The sequence below is a fragment of the Phodopus roborovskii genome, unplaced genomic scaffold, assembly GCF_943737965.1.
Source record: "Phodopus roborovskii unplaced genomic scaffold, PHOROB, whole genome shotgun sequence".
NCBI classification, from domain to species: Eukaryota; Metazoa; Chordata; class Mammalia; order Rodentia; family Cricetidae; genus Phodopus; species Phodopus roborovskii.
The window spans coordinates 1,819,220-1,833,895 of NW_026126546.1; the positions used below are offsets into that span (position 1 = coordinate 1,819,220).

A 14,676-nucleotide genomic window follows, 5' to 3' on the forward strand; every position below is an offset into this window, starting at 1 on the left:
GAACGCGAGGAGTTAGAGGGTAAAACAGGACCCAGTGCCAGAGATCCAAGGCGACAACCAGGTCTCCCCTTCAGCTGAGGCCTTAGCAACCGTGTGGAGCTCCACTGCACTGGCGCGCCAACCACCTGGCGGGTGTTCAATCTCCCCGGCAGGATGGACCTTGCGCACGCGCGCAGCCCGAAGCGTCCCCCGGCTGCCCAGAGACAGACCCCGCCCCTCCGCGGCTCCGCGACTCCAGGCTTCCGTGGCAACCGAGCCTCGCCACGCGCCCGCCCCCTTGGACCGGATCACTCGCGGCAGTGATGTTCTCAGAAACAAGGACGGAGAACAGAACGTCTGGGAGCCGCTCTGCTCCCTTGCGGTTCCATTTCCCGCTCAAGACGCGCTTGCTTTTGGCTCCTAACCAATGCAGTCCCCCGCAAGCACACCGCGACGACGACACCCAGCCCGGATCTCCTCCCGTTCTCCCCCACCTCACAATCCCCGCCATTGCCGCGGGGTGGTAGGGCCGGGGGCGGGGCCCACACGAGTGACGCGTGTGGGGGCGGGGCCTTCCGGGGGGCGGAGCCCGGCGGGGGTGGGGAGGAGGGCAAGATGGCGGTCAGTGCGTGATCCTCCCTGGGCGCCTTCAGGGTCGGGGAGACGCCGGGGCGGGGGTCCCGCTCGTCCTGCCGCCTGGCCTCCCCTCCCCCGCCCCCGGAGGCCTCCTCCGTTCCTTCCTCCACCTCGGGGGCCGGGCCAGCATCCCCGGGCACCATGTCAGACTCGGAGGAGGAGAGCCAGGACCGGCAACTGAAAATCGTCGTGCTGGGGGACGGCACCTCCGGGAAGGTCAGTCCTCGGGCAGGCCCGGCGCCCTGGGCTGCAGGAGCCACGCCGCGGCCAGGCCTGGCGGACCCCTGGGGAGCCGAGCGCCGAGCAGCGCTGCCGCCGCCTCTGCGGCCCCGCTGACTTGGCCTGGTTCGCCTCGGCCCCCCTCCCCGCCCCGGGGCCTTCCTCGCGCCTGCGCCCTGGGCGCGTGCCCGCCGCCCGCCGGGCACCCCCTAGCTCCTGGGGTGGGCCGCTGCGAAAGGCAAACCCTGGCCGTGACGATGCACAGGCCGAGTGCGCTCCAACAACACCGTAGCAGCCCTTTTAGGGTCCCGCTCTCACTTTAGGGCCATCCCGGGCACCTGTCAGCCATTCAGTAGGTTTTTTATCGAGCTGACGCGGTGCGCAGGATGCCGGGGCACCCCGGGCGACCTGGCCCTTCTGTGACCGTTGATTGCAGGAATGAGTGAGTGGGCGCGTGCGGGAGAATACCCGCGGGCAGTTAGTCCCCTGTCTCCTAGGCCGCGGGGTTCTTTGCCAGATGTATGAACTGCTGAAATGGCACGGACATCGATTGTCTCACTGCCTGGTACTCGCTAGGGACACGGACACCAGGGGTCTTGTAGTGATGGGGTTTATCTCCCAAATAAAGTGATGCACCCTTGTCTGGGCGCCCTCACACCAGGCGCTCCAGGTGAAACCACAGACACCCTTGGCAGGGAAGATAGCTGCAGGTTTTCTTCCTCTGCGCAGCCAGAGCCTTCGTAGGAAACCAGTCTCCCGCGTGACTGGTGTAGCTGGACCTGATTTCTGTGGTGACGGCTTTTGCATCATTCCCGGAAGGAAGCTGTGCACATGCTTTCGGGCTTTGGTTCTGAAATTTGGGTTCCTAGGGTCACTGTGGAAGGTTTCATTCTGCAAAATTTGAAGTCTTCTGTTTATCCCGTTTTCCCAGGGTACTTTGCTGTACAGCGCTACCCCAAACAGTTCAATGCGATTCTATTTTTGTGCAAAGAACAGAACTTGACTGCTTTTCTTTGGAAAGTGTATGAAATTTAAGCTTTTCGAGTAAGCAAATTGTTGTAAATCAGTATTATTTCTAAACTTTCATTCAACAAAAGATTATTTTATAGGTTTCATTACTTAGCTTTTCTTTTGAAGGCCACCTTGTGTTTTTAATCTTGTAAATTCAGTGAACAACTGAGCTTTACATTTAAAACCGTGACACGTAACAATACTAATATATTATCTAAAAGACCCCCAAATTACCCATTAAGTTCACATGTTATATTTATTTTTATATTTAAAATTTGAATATATTGCTCCCAGTATTTAAAATAGTTAATATTTGATCATATTTCTTTAAAGTTTTGCTCATTTGTCTACCAATATTTAATACATGCTGAAATTTATTCATAGTTTCATTACTGTATTTTGAAAATTTAGTCAGTCATACATTACTTTGCCTTTGTTGCTAGTTTAGTGTGATTGGTCTTCACCTGTTTAAAGTTTTGTCCAATGATGGACAACATACTTTTCTTTTCCTCTTCTGTATGATTGAGAATGAATGACCTTCTTTTATGGTACTCTGGCTTAGTCTTTATACTCTCGATCAAGTAATGTATTTTAAAATGTTACAACTTTTCCTGCTATGTACTTTCTGAAATGAGCTGCTGAACTTTAACTGCGTTCCATTATTACTGTAGCAAACATTTTCTCAACAGTTTGTTCACTTCTCAAATTATTGACATCACCATTCTCATTCTGCTGCGTTTACTGTCTTTTGCTTTATAAAACACCTTCGTTTTCATTCTTATTTGTATGTTTAACGCTGCCAATTTTATGTTTGAACTATCAGCATTTTTATGCCCACAGGCAGAAGCAATAAAGAACAGCATTGGGAAGATCAGTAACAGCTTCTGGAAAAGGTGTTTAGTTTGTCCCTCTAGTAATAAGGGCTTTTGTGTGTTTCCTGTTGTTTCATATTTTCAATGTAATTACACATTTTCTTTTTTAAGCAAAACATTCTTTTTTGGTATCATAACAAACACAGTGATATCTCTTTGGTATCATTTCAGTATTAGTAAATCTATAGTTTGGCTAAAGATTATTCCCCAGACCAACACAAACACCCTGTGTGTGTATACATCAGTAATCAAATAAACATGTTTCAGATACGGTAGCTGGTTGTTCTTTGAATATGAGAAATGGCAGTAAGGTTAAGAACTAGAGAGAAAGGAAGTGCCTCCCACAGATCCAGTTGATTCTCAATTCTTATAGCAAAATGGAAGGCAATTTAAGAACCTACATTAAAACTGTGTGGGGCGTATAACCTAGACACTTGGAATTTGTTACTCTAAATTTGAAAATCCTGTGATTTTGAGGCTTTACGTTTGCCTCAGCTTTTTGAGGGCAGGGCTTTTAAAATCTGGAAATCCTGTTTTCAAGGAAAGAACTTAACTCAGAAGTTTTCAAATTATATACTTTCTAGTAAATGAAGTATTAGGTTTCATTATTTCATTTCTCAAATAAAATTTGCTTTGTTGCTTTTCTTCCTTGGGTCTGTACACTCCGACTTGCACTTGTGTCTGTTTCTGAATATTAATGAATATAAAAATAATATAATTTGATAATCTTAAATGAAAGTGAGAAAATATTTCAAATAACATTATGCTATTGTATGTGCCTCCTTTTTCCTTGACTTTTAAATACTACAACCGTTCGTATGTGAAAGAAACACTTGAAAACACTTGGAGTACTGTAGGTAATAGTATTTTTCTCTAGACCTCTGACCTCCAGACTCAATGAAATAATTAAAGCTGGCTGAAAACCGAAAAAATCTTTAAAAAGCAAATACTTACCTCTTTTATTCTGATTTCTCATTTTGATACTGTTTTATACTTCAATGATATAATAACTGTAGTGAGTTTATTTCTAAATGTTTGGATGAATATCTTTCATATGGGATTGCTCAATAATACTGGATGCAAAATCTTAGAAATTTATTATAATTGCATTATTAGAATATTAAAGAGTTTGGAGTTAAGAGTATGCAAATTGTCCTTTGTGGAAAAAATATGGCCCTTGTATAAGAGAAATTTAACTCACCTTGCTAAAAGTACTTGAAATGTGATCTAGAACTGTTAACTCTTTTATCATAATTAACTATAATGAGCTATCTTGGAAACTGTATCCTAGTTTTCTTTATTGTTCCAGTTGACTTCAAATTTTGACTTTTAAAATAAAACCAGTTTTCTTTTTTGTCAAACTCCAACAGTCTGTCCTGAAGCTTAGCGGAGCTTCCTTCCTTTCCTTTGGGGTATGCTTTCAATGCTTTCAGGTCAGAGCAGTGTGTTCGAAATTCTTCATTCTGATTTTGGACTGATTTCAGTTGTTGCTAGATGTGTTTTTTTTTTTTTTTTTTTTTTTTTTTTTGCTTTGATAAGAAATGACTCTCTAAAGAAAGCCCTGGAGTCCTTGAGAGAAACTTAGAGCTTTTATTTAAAAAGTACATGAATATTTGTTCTAATTCTACCTTGTGACTTTTTAGTACTACAGCTAGAAAACATTATTTTTGCCTGCTTCCTGCTAATATCATTAACCTTTTTATTGAAGTGGTACATGTTATCATGGCAATTTTGTATAATTATTTTTGCTATCTTAAGTATAGAGAAATATAAGTACAATATTTTGTACAGGAAAAACTGGAAGATTCTAGCTTCTTTTCCCTAATCAGTGCTTCTTATTATTAGCTTATGGTCCAATTACCCTTAGATATTTAACCATAGAAGGAAACTTTAAAGAATTCTCAAATTTTTATTGAAGCAATGTGTAAGGTTCAGCTCTTAATCATATTGTTGCTTTAGATCCCATTTACAATTCTTTGAGTCTAATTTCCATCAAAGAGAAGAATCTTGCAAGTTAGGGGGAATTAATGAACTCTGATTAGATTAGTCTACTGTTTCCATTGCTGGTTGTAGGCAAGTGACGTTTTCCTGGTGAGAGTGTGTCTCTACCCTTATAACTGGTTAAAGATACTGAAAGTTGTTTGATTAATTAGTGTATAAATGTTAAGATTACTTAAAAAGTTTTCTAGTGGTCTTATGTTTATTTATAAGCAAAAAATTAATTTTTCTATTCTGTGCATCCATTTTTTTTTAGACCTCCTTAGCGACATGTTTTGCTCAAGAGACTTTTGGGAAACAGTACAAGCAGACTGTAGGACTGGATTTCTTTTTGAGAAGGATTACCTTACCAGGTGAGAGACTATAAAACCTATGAGATTGCTTAAGTCTCACTCGCAAGACAAGCTTTCTAGGTAAGAGACTATAAAGCCTTACCTGTGTGAGGTTATGTAAGTCTCCCAGGAATATGTACAACAAATTAGCTATCATTAGCATCTGTTATGAGAGCATATTGTCCATGGGGTAAGAAAAAGTTCATACACTCCTTATTCTGTTGCTGTTACTGGCAACTATACATTTTTGTCTTTTGAGAAAAACAATAGTTGCTCATAAAATTCCAGAAATCTTTTAAAAAATCAAATGCTATATATTTGTTGACATCTATTGTATTAATTAAATGTGCAAAGACTGAGGAGGATTTAAAAATACTATTTTGATTAGCTTCTGCTTCAGGTTTTTTGTTTGGAGTTTGGAACAGAAGTATAATGTAGCTATGGAACTTCTGTGCTCTAATATGTGAATGCTGTTTTATTCAAGGCAGCATGAAATTGCTGGCATTTAATAGACCACTAAAATTTAGGGTCCCTAGGCACTCGTAAAAATACAGTTTGAGCATTCACGATGTTTCAGTTCGCCATGCAAAGAAACTATTTAGATGCCAGTTGCAGCACATTTTGTGGGAAATACAGGGAAATAATAACACAAAAAGAGTGGTGTATGTTTTAGGTTAGTTTCTGAACAATTAGAGCTTTAAAATGTATCCAACCAATATCAATGGCTAAATGACATGTTTTAAATATTTTATTAAAATTAGTTATCTTGACTGATTTTATAAACCACAACCCTCATTTCTGTGAATTAAGTGATTGCATTTGTAATGTCAGATTCCTATACTGAAATGTGAATACTTTTCAGTATTATTGGAATTAGTTCCCCTCTCAAATGCTCCATCTATTGTTAACTTCCTATGGAAATTATAGAGCTTTGGGTAATTGGAGGTATTATTTATATCTCAATACTATAATTCCTGTTATATTTTGTGATGGTTTATGTTTGGATCTCAATCCAAAATGGATTAGGTGTACAACATGAGAAAAAAAATGTAAATTCTAATTTTTCTACTCTTGATTATTTTCTGAGGGTTAATAAGCTTACATAGTTTGTTCTTTGTTTCATTTATTTATATTTTTTCATGTATTCAAGATTGAAATATCATTTTAGCTGTATATTCGAGCAGTTGCTAGTAGGATACACACACAGGTTATGCAGCATGCATACCAAAAATGTCTGTGTGCAAGCCTGTCTTAGTGATGCTCATTGTTGGAAACAGAGTGCCTCAACATAGTATTTTGTTATTATCTATTTTGTTGGGATGATTATGTAGTCAAAGCACCAACTTATCTCATTAATTTTGTTTAAAAATGTCAACTTTTTAGTTGTAAGGTTGAAATAAAGGAACAAAAACGACACAAACATTAATATTATAAACATTAATTAATTAATGGGCATTTTATGTATATGATATTTGTGATGATTTCTGAACTGTTGCATAATGTTAACAGTTCAAAAATTGTGACTACTTTGTAAGATATTGTTGGTAGTTTTAAAATACAAATTTATATGTTTAGATTTAGATTTTAACGTTAGGTTATAAATGTCATTAGGGAATGTATATTTTTAATGAATATATGCTTTAATTTTCCTGATGAAGTTTGGTGAGCAGAGTTCTAGAAAAATAATCATATATTTTTAGAAGACAGTTTTAGCTACTTAATAGGTTCAAAATTATCACAGATATTTCAGTTTGAAAAATACTAAAAAGTATATTTTGATTTAATATAATAAAATTATTATTTATATAATAAAATATTCTTTACATATGCTAACTGCAGTTTCAATGCATTGTTTATCTCATTTGCTAACTAAAACATTACAGAAGACCTCTTTTAAATTTATGTAATGTAGCACAGCAGTGAATCTAACATTTGGTATGGGTTTAGTCACATTGTTAGGGTTGTAAACTCCCTGTCCGTATAGTTACATTTTCTTCGTGCAAGTTTTCAAGGTCATTTCTTTGCTGATACCCATCCATTTTAGTGTATTTTACAATCTGGTATGCTGTATAGTCTGGATGCAACCACTGTGCAGATTTTGCTGCTTAAAGTAGTGTATCTGTTAGTCAGAGATTCTGCTGATAGAGCTTCTTAAGAGCCTTAGTCAAAATACCTTCAGGAAGTTGTGGTACAGTCCAGTAAACAGCGTTCTGCTGTGAAAAGGATTTCTGAGTCTTTGGCACAAGAAGTGGGCAGCCTTGTGTTTTGAGTTCCATGGTGACTATGCAGCACTTTAAGTAAGGTTAACCAAGGCACCAAGTGTACTTATACAAGGTCACTGTTGAATCCCTGTGGTGGTGTCTTTGTCTCATACCAAATGCAACTTACCTGTAGTTTCTCTTTTAATGTAAATGCTACTTTAAACTTTTTCCTAGTTACATGCCATGACTTACAGAACACAGGGATTTTATAGCAGTTTGGCTTTGAGGTTAGAATGATGACAATTTGTCTAATGTTCTTTATTTGTTAGATATTTGGTTTAGGTGGATTTTTGATTTTAGAAAATATTACATTGATTAACCAAACATACTTTTATAGTTTTATAACTATAGCATATTGAAAATATAATGGCTGTCACATGATGTTCCTACAAAAACTTAAATGAAAATACATTTGAATCACAGCATTATGTTAATTTTGGTTCTCAAATAGAAAGTATCCATTTTATTTTTAGTTTTGTGTATTAATGAGTCTAAAGTTGAAATGTAGATATTAAAATATTTTTCCAAGTATATAAAATAATTATGCAGTAATACTCATTGAAGGTATAACAGTAATTTTTTTGCTACTTCTTTGCAAGAAAATTTATGTTACTAATAATTCAAGTGGAATTCTTAGTCATTGGAATCTATATCTTAAGAAAAATAAAATGCAAGCTGATAACAAAAAGTGTGTGTTAAGAAAGATAAAGGTTTAAAAAGTACCATCAACACATGAATGTAAATCTAGGTTGCAGACAATTGCTTATCTGAGCTTGGTCCTTAAGTGACTGCCAGACTGCCACCAGAATTTGGAAGCATACATTGAAGAGTGCTCCTGAAGTTATAGCAGAAAATATTCGTAATATGTATTTCAGAGAGGCTCTGGATATCAGAATACAAAGCGGGGGGGGGGGGCGCGAAGCTTTATATCTGCTTGTGAGGTTAAGCAGTAGGGATTATTGGGCCTTGAGGGAGTAGGAATGAATACCTCTTAGAAATGATTAATTTGTGGCCTGAAATCTTACTCTGAGCATTACTATTGGGGAGTACTATCTTTTGCTATAAACCTAGGATTGCAGTTTTGCAAATCAAATGAATAGACTCCTGCCTGTTGGATGCAGGCTTCAGAACCTCATTCATCCACCTCTAGTGACAACTACCATAGTCCCGCCCTGATTAGTTTGAGATAGCATCTGAAAAGACAAGTTTAGCTTTAGTTTTCACAAAAATTAGAATTTTAAGAAATTGGATTTATACAGTCTGTTGGTCAATTTTTAACCTGTGATATTTGGATTTCAAATTCATAGAGCCTTAAGAACATTTTTGTCATTACTCATAGCATCAGAGCTGCATGTGTGGCAATGATCATGACGATAAACTTCAGTAGCTCTCATTAGTGCTAATGGATGTTCCTCCTGGACATCTCTGCACTGTGGCAGATGGAACAGATCTACATCCAAATAATGGACATCTTGTAATACAAGTCCACACAAACTAAACTGAAGTGTAAAACTTCGGTGATTAATTCATTGTCGTGCTTTCTTTCTAGCAGTGTAGTCAAGTGGTCTAACAGACATTCTTTGATTTTAGGGTTTTATATTGGTTTAAAAATTCATGTTTTAAAATGTTATTTTTGAAGAGAGATAATTTTTACAGTTCTAAAATTTTATTTAAAAATTTTCTAATTTCTGAATCATTCAGAAGGTACCAGTTTAGACTTTGGAGAAAACAATATAATTTTATGAGGAAAATGTTTGAAATGTTCAACTAATATATATTGCTGTTTAATAATTAGTTGTATTCTTAAGAGAAATTTGCTTAATACATTTTTGCTCATGCCAATATTTTACAAAATGCCTAAGTGAATTAGAAAGATTGCCTTTTAGTCTTTGGGTGCTTTTATAATACTTGTAATGGGGCAGAACATTAGACTATTGTGAAGACTTTGAAGGGCACATACTAATTTGTTTCAATCATGCTTTGTACAGGTATGAATCATAAAGTTTAGAAATATACTTAGTTTGTAAATACTGTTTTGGGCTTTGCATAGATCAATAACATATATCTGAGTGATTAAATATAAAAACACATTTATTGTATTTACTTTTATATGTAATAGCTGACATTCAAATTATAGCTTCATTTGAGTTGAAATTATTAGTGCATTTTTTATCATCTGTTACTCTGTGTTTTAGAACACACAGAAATTAGAACTGACAGCACAACTCATGTGTGGTTAGGTAGCCTGGTTTATAAGACTTCCATCTTTATTTTCAAAGTATTTTTCTTTCTCTGTGTATATGTGCTTTGTATGATCCATTCTCTGAAATATTTAATTTTGTTAAGGCTCAAATTTGTAAATGAATGCATTGAGTATTTTGTTTATTTTTGTTTTCTGAAACAAAAACATGGCTATCACTATGTAGAACTGTCTGGCCTAGAACACAATGTAGATCAGGCTGTCCTCCAACTCACAGAGGTTTTCCTGTGAATGCTGGGGTTAAAGAAATGCATTACCATGCCTGGCACTGAATTTTATTTTATACTAAATGAAATTATAAAGATGTTTCCATAGAAATATGACATAAAGTTTCTCCACAATTTGTTTGACAACATTTGTTTTCAGTTTTAAATATCTGACCATGTGAACTTGTAGAATAAAATGCAAATTGGCATTAGAGTGTGCCATTATTACTTAGTGTTCTGTGATGCTATGTTTAATCGTTAGACTGTTAGTCTTTTATATTCCTATTTTATGTTATTTTTATATTCTAGGAAATTTGAATGTCACTCTTCAAGTTTGGGATATAGGAGGGCAGACAATAGGTGGCAAGATGTTGGATAAATACATCTATGGAGCCCAGGTATGCCGTGAGTTCTGTGATTATCCTAATATTTTAAATACTTTCCTTGCAAAAGCATGCAGGTATATATGTAGACACAGGACTTAGATTTTGAATCTTTCTTTTTACTGTGTTTTTATTTCATGTGTATGGCTTTTTTTTTTTTTTTTGTTCGTTTTGTTTTTGCTTGCAGGTATGTCTGTATATTCCATGTGTTTGGTACCTGAGGGGCCCAGAAGAGGGCATCAGATTCTCTGGGTCTAGAGTGACAGGTGGTTGTGAGCTGCTATGTGGGGGCTGGAATTGCATCTGTGTCCTTTTGAAAAGCGGCTAGTGCCATCTCTTCGAGAGTTGGCCAATATTATCTTAATTTAATTTAATTTTATTTTTATTTTTGGTTTGTTTTGAGACAGGATACCACTATGTATCTCAGGCTGGAACAGGCCGTTCTAGAACTTAGATGTCTGCCTGCCTCTGCCAAAACAAGTACATGCCACCATGCCTGGCTTACTAATTTGATTTTTATCTGATATGCAGATATTAATTTTATGTGTGCTAGTCCTTTAGTTTCATTCTTTCAGGACTACATTTGGAATGATTTGGTGGGAATTGGAAAACTCTTTAAAAAAACTTTCATATACTTGCCTTACTAAATACTACTGTCATTAGTTGAATAAATGTAATGATTTGGTTATGTAACTATCATCAATAAACTGAGTGAAAAATACTGAAGGGGTTATTTCATCTTAAGTTGGAAGAAACAAAAGACACATCTCTATATGTCTATCTTTTTCACTTATGTATTGGCTAACTAAATAATTATAATTCAGACTAATTTATGTAAGCTTACTCTTCAACAAATATAAATATATCTATATATATGGAGTAATGTAATAGTTTAATATAATAATGGCGTGTTTCCAGAGGAAAATCTATGTAGAAATGTAACTTGAATAATTGCCTTTTTTTTTTTTTTTTTTTTTTTTTTTTTTTTTTTGCAATTTGAGCTTGTAACAGATATAATTTGTGTTTGTGTCTTTTTTTTGAGACTGGATCTAATACTGTGGCTCAGGCTGGCCTGGAACTCGCAGCCCAGGCTGGTTTCAAATTCATGGCAGTCCCCTTCTGCATCAGCCTTCCAAGAGCTGAAATTACAGGTGTAAACCATATGTCTGGCTATAGTTTATGTATTTAAATTATCCAAACAGAAAGTATACATGCTAGCAAAACACTTTAGAAATTATTTCCAGTGAAATAATTGGCATTTTAATGCTTTGGTGGGTTGCTTTTTTTTTTTTTTTTTTTGACAGACTTTAGCAGTAATGCTATTTATGTCATTGTCTACTGAAGTAGCATGCCTGTGGACAGGTGGAGAAGTGCATGGCACTTACTGAGCTCTTACATAGGACTTGTGTTTGTACTATTTAGTTTTGCTTTTGCTTATGGCTTTACTGTTCATCTTGTCCTTTATCATGAGACATGAGAGTAATCTCTAAATGTTCATCATTATTTATTGAAGTTTGTTTTAAGTATAGAAAGCATAATTTGGACCTGGGCAGTGGTGGAGCAGGCCTATAATTCCAGCACTTGGGAGGCAGAGGCAGGTGGATCTCTGAGTTTGAGGACAGCTTAGTCTACAGAGTAAGTGTCCAGGACAGCCAAGGTTACACAAAGAAATCCTGTCTCAAAAAACAAAAACAAACAAACAAAAAACCAAACAACCCCAAACCCAAATAAACAAGCAAAAACAAACAAACAAACAAACAAACAAACAAAGGAAAAAAAAAAAGAAAGCACAATTTGGTTAAGTGAAACTATGTTTTTTTGTCAAGAAAATGAGTCTGTGGGATAAATCCCAGTCTCTACTGCACACTGTTTCACTATTTGGCTGTTATCAATTGCTATGGAAAATGGAATCTACTTTCCTACAAAATATTGGGTATAAGTGAGACAGACAGGGTACCGAATCATTTGTGAAAGTTCCAAAGATGGCTGTTTTTACCTGTGCTTGTCTCTTCAAACTTTACCCTTTGTCTTTTCCGCATTATCTTGTGTCTTCTGCAAAGTCTTTCTGCTCCTGTGTCACCTTTACACGTGTGATTCTATGGCATGGTAGTTTATATACATGCACTTTTTAAAGCTTACTTGGTTTGGTTCCTTTTGCTATTGTTTAAAGTTTTTTTTTTTTTTTTTTTTCCTTTTTCTTCTTCTTCTGTGGTATTGGAGTATCAACCCTATGGTCTTATACATACCTGCAAATACTATACCACTGACCTACATCCCCAGTCCCTTTTCTCTCTTATTAAACTGATTATGCTTAAAATAGATATTCAGCAAAAGAGCAGTAGCTGGGCAGAGAAATGCAGGACGCCACAGTCCTAGTTTTACTTCTGAGACTGCTTACATTTCATCTGAGAACAACACATCTTTTCCTCCTTCCCCCATAAAATGTATCTACAGGCCACATGCCTCTTTTGTTTTCTTTTTAATAAAAACTAAGATGGTTTCTCTTCTAGTGTCGTTTGACTCAGAGTGTCACATAGAGCAACTTTGAAATTTTTAATTTCATTGTGCTTGCAGTATACACATGCCACGGTGCACCTGTGGAGGTCTGAGGACAACTTTGTGGAGCCCTTTCTCTCCTCCCACCTTGGTGTGGGTTATCTGTTGAGCTGTTTTGTTAGTCCACAATAGCTTTGCTTATGCTAGACAAACAGAAATATTTTATGCATCATGGGACAGATAATTTGAAAATTATTTTCATCTCTGCTTCAGAATTGCACAATATAATATACACGGATTCTGTTACTTTTGCTTTACTTTAAATAACATAAATATATAATTTTAAGTTATTTAAAATTTATTACCTTTATATAAAAGTAAGTATTGTGAAAGTCACAAAATATGCTAACCATTCTCAGGTGTATAACTTACTATATTCATAATATTATGCAATAATTGCATAAAATGTGAGGTTGTATAGCATTTTTTCAGTATTTTGTTTATTGGTTTTTGTTTCCTTTTTCTTTTTTTCTTTTTCTGAAACAGGTTTTCTGTGTAGTTCTGAATAGCGTGGAATTCGCTCTATAGACCAGGCTAGTCTTGAACTTGGAGATCTGCCTGCCTCACAAGTGCTGGGATTAAAGGCATATGTAACTAGGCCTGGTACTAGAATTCTTATTTTTGCTTTTTAAAGAACTCTTTGGTTTGGTGAAATGAACTTCATTTCCTAGAAGAAAGTGAGTGTTAGGTGTCTTCTTAGAATGCATCCTGAATCTTGACAGTATATGTTGACTGTTTTTTCTTTTGCTGATGTTTTTTTATTCATAATTTTATTACCAAGCATGTACCCTGCTATGGTGAATAACAGTGTAGTACAGTGTTTCTGAGAAATTCATCCTAAGAAACTTGGAATTATGAGATGATGAAATAAATTATCATAAGTTAATGACAATATATTTTTTTTGTGCTTTCCAGAAATTATAAACCTAAATAGCATGTAGAATACATAAAAGTACACTTGTCAGTTAGGCTCTTTTGTTAAAATATGTGTAAATAGTATACCTCAGCCAGGAATGCCAGCATTTTGGGGGAGTGTAACTTTTACCAGGACATAAACTCTACACATATTGTCTTGGCAGTTTGCTTCTAGGATGCCAACTTAATATGCTACTTAGCATTCTGGTTGAGGCTTTCTGACTATTGCCCACTGTATATAGAATTATCTTACACATTTCTCATTTATCTTCTATAAGTCTGGGCTGTTAAGCTGTAGAGTAATCTTGTGTGTATGTGATTTTTTTTTTTTTTTTAAGTATTAGTATCCAGGAAAATGTTTATTTGAAAGATGGAAGTTTATTAGGCTTAGATAAAATTGACTATTTTACCTTCTTTACTTCTGTCCTAGTAACAATAAACTTTAGCAAAAGTCCATTGGATAATGTAGATTGAAACCAAGTGAATTGACCTACAGAAAGAATTAAGGTATTTTGACAAGGGCTAGTTTTAAAAATTAAAATAAGTCCCAGTTAAATGCCTGGATTTTAAATTAACTTTAAAATGTCTAGAAGTCTTCAGTAAAATGTTATAGGCTATTTTTCCTAGTGGTTAGGAGCAAATACACAGTACATAGTGTTTAGTGCCCTGTAACCTGTGGCTAACAGAGGCTAATAACAAACCTCAGAGAAGGACTGGATGTTTCATTTTTGTAGCTCTTTCCATCCTGGAGTCTAAGTGGTTTGCAAACACTGCTCCACTGAGCACAAACTCAATGAAGTGTAGTCATTTGTGAGGTAGAACACAACTACTCTTGTGCATCAATGCCCTACATAGATGAGCCTGCTTGTTAACCACCAACAAAATGATTTGGTGCCAGCATGACACCTAGGGACAGATTATATTGAAAGCTTGATTCTGAGACCTGCTATCTTTTACTATGATTATTTTTATTGGATATTCACCACATATAGCTATATTTATAGCCTTCTTGCCCTGACATTTCCTTAAATATTTTATTTTTTAAAAC

General features: G+C 36.5%; 1 protein-coding gene across 3 annotated transcripts in view; it reads left to right on the forward strand.

Annotated features, from left to right (window-relative positions):
• The first annotated feature begins 563 nt into the window (after positions 1-563).
• Positions 564-14,676, forward strand: part of Rab28 (RAB28, member RAS oncogene family) — a 76,691-nt gene continuing 62,578 nt past the window's right edge. For 2 of the 3 annotated variants that reach the window (XM_051200204.1, XM_051200203.1), the window contains exons 1-3: positions 564-831; positions 4,972-5,068; positions 10,084-10,172. In XM_051200204.1, the coding sequence (XP_051056161.1) occupies positions 757-831; positions 4,972-5,068; positions 10,084-10,172 (261 nt within the window). In that variant the 5' untranslated portion in view covers positions 564-756. The remainder of the gene's footprint in view (positions 832-4,971; positions 5,069-10,083; positions 10,173-14,676) is intronic. The other variant, XM_051200205.1, reaches the window with a different exon arrangement.